Here is a 5,890-nt window from a genome sequence, read left to right as displayed (position 1 = left end):
AAGGAAAAGCAACAGTTATGCTCTTTCTTATTTCTTTTAAATGCTTACACTTTCCTTTAATTGGGTTAAAAATAAATAAGATTATTGATTATTGCTTGCATTTCTGTCATCGACGTAGACCAGGTCCGTACGCAGGATTTATTTGAGGGAGGGGCCAGACCCAAATATATATATATATATATATATATATATATATATATATATATATATATATATACAGGGTCTGTCCTTAAAGTAGTAGGAGTGAGTGAATTAAAAAAAAATATTGACAGAAATAATACATACGCTTAATATTCTTCGAAATATGATCCTCCTGCATCAACACACCGCTGCCAGCGGGATTTCCAGTTTGTATACGCTTCCTGGAAGGCGGAAACTGGAATGCTGTTCAGCTCCCTCGTCACGGCCTGTTGTAATGCTTCCACCGAGCCGTGATGATCTCCTTTCAGGGTGGTTTTGAGGCGGGGGAAGAGGAAAAAGTCTGGTGTGGCAATGTCGGGACTGTAGGGTGGCTGAGGCAAGGTTGCAACGTTGTGTTGGGCCAGATACGCCGCCACTCGGATTGTGTGGCTCGGCGTATTGTCATGATGCAGTCGCCAGGAGTTGACGATGGCTGGGCGGAAGCGTTTCCTCAGCCGTTCCAGGACCTCGAGATAAAAATCTGCATTGACAGTCTGTCGTGGGGAACAAATTCCCTGTGAATCGAAATGAGCATGCTTTTCACTTTTGACTTCGTCATGCGCGCCTTTTTTGGGCGTGGGGAATTTCGGATGTGACAATCCGCGCTTTGACGTTTGGTCGCAGGGTCATACTCAAACGTCCACGTCTCGTCCCCAGTTACTACATTGTCTAAAAAGTTTGGATTTTCACTCACTTCTTCAAGAAGGTCCTGGCAGATCCGTTTGCGAACGTCCTTTTGCTCGCCTGTCAGCACTCGCGGCACCAACTTTGCGCAAATTTTCCTCATTTGCAAATTTTCGTGCACAATTTCATGAACTTGGGTTTTAGCAATGCCAAGTTCATCGGCAATCATGCGAACTGTTAATCTTCGGTCACTGTCCAGCAAATTCTTCACTCTTGCAACATTTTCCTCAGTTTTAGAGCTTGAAGGTCGTCCTGACCGTGCGGCGTAAGAGACATTTTCGCATCACTTTTGCAGTTCGAAAAAGTCGGGACAGGGATTGAAAGTAACTCACTGTCCTGACTAAATCGGTGAATCGGACGTCTGGAAGCCTTGGATCAATGATTATAAAACTAAAACCACCCAATATTGCAGCCTGAAGACTTTTGCGCAAGAAACAGATTCATTTATGCAAGAGCAAAATTGAAATTTTTACACATTTCAAAAATCGACAATGTAATTTTCGTATTTATTTATTATTAGGTTCACATTTAAATATTTTAGGGTTCGAGGGGGGAGCATGGCCCACATGGCCCCTCCCCTGGGTACTGACCTTACATAGACAGTGGAAGAGAAATTTTGGAGAACCTTTCTATTAAATTTAATATTTACATTCACCTTATGCTCAGATAGGTTAAACCGTTTATTGACAATCGTGAACTTTTCGTTTAATAGATAATATTTGGTTTTAAACGACGGGAGAACATTGGTCGAATTTCCTTTCTTGCTCTTTTGAGAGAATATATACTTCTACAATAGCAATCGCGTTCGGAAACCGTGAAACAAATGACTTGGTTTTCAAAGGCAGACAAGCTTGGTAGTCTAGCTTGCTCGCGATCAAAGTGACACACTCACGCTATTCAAGGCCGCTTCTTATCGCCAAACATGTGCTTCGATGCACAGTGTCTGCACCCAGCACGTTACAAGTGATCAGAGTCGAATTTGAAAGAGAATCTGAAGAATGATAGATTTCATCAGAGGCGGCTAGGTGGGCATTAGCTCAACATGCAATAGTTTAAGTGATAATTCCTGACAAACAAAAAACCGTATTGAATAATTATTGGGATAGTAATACGTGTATCCGCTTCTTTTTAACAATGTAAGCTCGAAGACAATCTGTATTCCATTTGTTTATATAGGCAACTTGGTCAACCGTAGGTTATTTCATCGCCTTCGATGATCGAATTGTCTGATCGATTATTTTTTGTTTACCCAGGAACATGCCCCATAGATGATTTCCGAGACCGGGTTACGCTACACCCTCGTAGCTCCCCAATTTCCTCACGATGGTGGGTTGCCACCGGTCCCATACACAGGCCGAGAACCTAGAGAGTGAGCATAGGTGGACTCGAATCCATGCCGTCCTGCAGTCGGAGTCCAAAGCACAGCTCCTTAGACCGCACGCTCACGGAGGAGGACTTTTCTTATTTTACCTTTGGCTAATCGTGACGATGAGGATGAATAATGAATAGAAAAATAAAGAAGGTCACGCACAAAGTAGAGGACGATCTTCAACCTCTTAGGTGACGAGTTCAAGCCCTAAATATGAGGATTTCAACCTTAGACGACCTCAATTTCAAAATTATAAACAAAATGCCTACTTACACTAAACTTCTCATCAAGGCCAAAATAGTTTGTAACTGTGAAACTACCCCTGAATACAAATTGACATTTTTTTCCCATTTGAGTAAGAATTAAATGTGTGGCATACAGAGATAGATGATACCTTTTGAGAAACAATTAACTGTATTCTGTCCCAGCATCTCTGGAGCAAAGCCGCGCATAGCGGAAGAGAAGTGGAGAGAGGGGAGAGGCGATCGAGTGGACAGAGCGAATCAGTGCACGCTGCTGGGAAGGCTGGTAACTGAAGTGGGTTTCCTCCCTCCACGCAATCCCGTTCCTCTCACGTGTTCATCGCTGCTCAGATACTTGTCTTCGTTCACCTGCTCCAGAGATAAGTGGGACAGAGTGTAGTTCGCATACATGTAGCAAGTAAAGAAACTTATTCCAGAATGAAAATTCCACATAGTTTTAAAACGTTTGTTTAAGCAAGGAATGACTGGAAACGGATCACTCACAATTCCCTTGCCAAAATTTAGTGGTCGAAAATTAATTTCAAGACATTTCATATCTATTCACCATATTCCAAGTTATAAGGAACAATTTCATAGATGTTCATGAAACTGTTATAAAATTACAAATAAAATATATTCACAATATATATACTAATACGAAGAAAGAAATTCAGAGTTAAATTTCAAATGCATGTGTATAAAGTAATTCTAGAAGTACAGAGCTATATCTGAGTATTTAACTTCTTTTTTCCAGATAACGTTTACAATATTGAGGCGACAGAATAATTAGGAACTGTAGCTCCAAGAGAAACAAAGGGCGTATTGTATTGGTTAGAGTTCTTGAAAGCATTGCGGTCCCACGTTCGATCCTCCATACTAGATGTTCCTTAAAAAATATCCCTTCCATTAAACAAGAGCATGGTAACATTATTTATAATAGCAGTATATAGTGGCTACATTGTTCTGCATATGGAATTTATAAAAAAAGAATGAATTGACACACGTTCAACGGAATATTTTTATATATAAGATCGTGAATTATGATACTCTAACGATAATTGTGTACTGCTTCCAAGACATTGACAAATATTAATGAAATAACTATTTATATGTGTGGCAATTCAGCACATGCTAATTTTACCCCTTTTCCCACTCGGGTTCAATGCAAGGATACCTCCGCAAATATCGAATGAAAAGTTCTCACCATGTGCAATTCTCCATTAAATATTTTCGCCGAGTCGTACTACTTTCGTTTTCTTTGTTACAAACAGTACTTGTTTGCACGTTACATGCAGGAGAGTTACATCTACATTTCTCATTGGTCAGCTCCTTCTACCTGGCTTAAGGAGCGAAAGCTTGTAGGGTAGTGGATACCGTTAAGGATTTTCAATCTGATGGTCGTAGGTTCAAACCCTTCCGGTGGCAGAAAATTTTCATAAGTTTAGACATATCCCATTGTGTTCATTGTCACACCGTGTGAAACGGAATGATTCCGTTTGGAATTAACGCTGGGGGGAGGGGAAATATTGAATTACAAAATCTCCATTTCAACGAACCGAGAAGTGGAGAAAAATTGAATAATTATTATAAATATTAAAAATTACGTTCATTTTTTTAGTGGTGTAATCGCAGGTAAAATCAAAGATCTTACATGGAAGATTTTAACTTGCTCTGAACTCAGCCAAAAGGCATTTCGCACCGATCTAATATATTCTCCAATAGATTTCAAAATGTTGTTGAATGTTTCATGTCGATAATTTGATCAAAGCATCCATTCTTGACGCTCAGAGGATATTTTCTGCAACTACCTCTTCTCTCCAGTTCCTTCTCCTTCTTCTCTCCCCTCTTTCTGTTATGCTTTTATCTCATATCGCCTTCCCTACTTTTCTCGCATCTTATCTCCATCCCACTCTTTTCCACTCCTCTTATCTCCTTTCCTGTCTTAGATTTCCGACTCCACTGCACTATTCTTTCTTTTTCGTTCTTCTCCTTTTCTCTCCTTTACTCTACTCTCCACTTCCCTCTTCTCGTCTCCTCCTCTCCTCTCGTCTAGTTTTCCTCCTCTTTTCTCTTCTTTGTTCTTTTTTCCTCATCTCTCCTCGAATCTGTTTCCATTCTCCACACTACATCTCCTCTCCTCGTCTATCCTCTCTTTCTTCTCTTCTCTCCTCTACTTTTCCTCTTCTCCTTTCGCTTTCTCTTTCTCCTCTCCTTTGTAACCTTTCGTTTCCTCTCACCTCTTTTCCTTACTGTAGACTCATCAGCGATGAAATACTAGAAAAGCTATTTTTTTCTTTCAGAAATAATTTTGTCATTTGCGATATAATAGTGATATTTTTAATAATTTTATACAATAATACTTGTTTATATTTCTTTCGCATATTTTATAAATATCTATTGTGCATGTGGCAACCCTGAAATTGAGCCTAACTCTGCACGCAACCCACCAACGGCTTGTGTAAATTGGGTTGCCTAGTTTAAAATGTCGTTGTCCTAAAACTTTTGAGAGACACTGTACAATTAAATCAACTTCGCCTCCCAGATGATTGAACCAGAACAAGAGCGTATAAATACCCAGAAAATGAATTTTTATCATCAAATGGCGTACACGAGAGAGGGGCTGGTGGGTGTATTGTGAACAGAGTTGCCAACCTTATTCGCATAAAGAAATAACTAAGCTGAATCTTAAATGCAGCTAAAATGAATTTTAAGGAGCCAGAGTTTGGAAAGCCCGGTAAACTGTCTCTTAGGGTAATTTTAGGTATCAAGTAGGGGAAGGGGAAGGTAGCTAGTTTACCATAAACGTTAAAGTGAAGACAATTTGATATTAGTCTTCATCATCTAGATTGGCCGGTACCTCGCCTCTCGATAATCCACTTATGGTCTCATGAAATCAGAAATAAAGGATTCCCGGGTATTATGTCATCTTCACACCAGCCACGGCGCCATAACACTGGCTGCGGCCCACATAGACCAACTTTTGCATAAATATAATACATTTTGCATGCGATATTGTGGTACTGGCTGTGTCGCCCCACCCACTATTACTTCCCCACCTATTTTTTTAAAGCGCAGTGGCTGACGTGAAGATGACAATATTGGTATCCGGTAATACTTTATTTTTTATTTCATACTAACTGATTACCCTGCGTTGCCAGCGTGTTTAATGAATTCTAACTATTGCGTAAAATGTAACTAATTTTATTTACAGGTATTTAAAAGTATAAGTACAGTATACAAATTATGAAGTAATATATTTTACAAATTAGCTATAATATAAATTTAACAACAATTGATGAACAACATTTTTATTCCACCTCCAGGAGCAAGAATAAATAAATTAAACGGCATTGGGGGTGTCCCTATTCATCTTATCGACACCGAAAAATATGGACTCAACAATAATATCGGTCGT

The 5,890-nt window shown here is 39.5% G+C and overlaps 1 protein-coding gene across 1 annotated transcript; it reads right to left on the bottom strand.

The window, feature by feature from the left end:
* Positions 1-287: 287 nt before the first annotated feature.
* Positions 288-1,033, bottom strand: LOC145979641 (histone-lysine N-methyltransferase SETMAR-like). The gene is made up of 2 exons (XM_083112605.1): positions 875-1,033; positions 288-695 (listed from the first exon to the last, which is right to left on the bottom strand). Exons 1-2 carry the CDS (start codon positions 1,031-1,033, stop codon positions 288-290), a joined length of 567 nt encoding a protein of 188 aa, XP_082968731.1.
* Positions 1,034-5,890: the final 4,857 nt, after the last annotated feature.

Source organism: Lepisma saccharinum, chromosome 26 (genome assembly GCF_977018435.1).
Source record: "Lepisma saccharinum chromosome 26, izLepSacc3.1, whole genome shotgun sequence".
Classification (NCBI taxonomy): domain Eukaryota; kingdom Metazoa; phylum Arthropoda; class Insecta; order Zygentoma; family Lepismatidae; genus Lepisma; species Lepisma saccharinum.
Note: the sequence above shows the minus strand (reverse complement) of the source record. Positions and strands in the feature narration are given on the sequence as shown.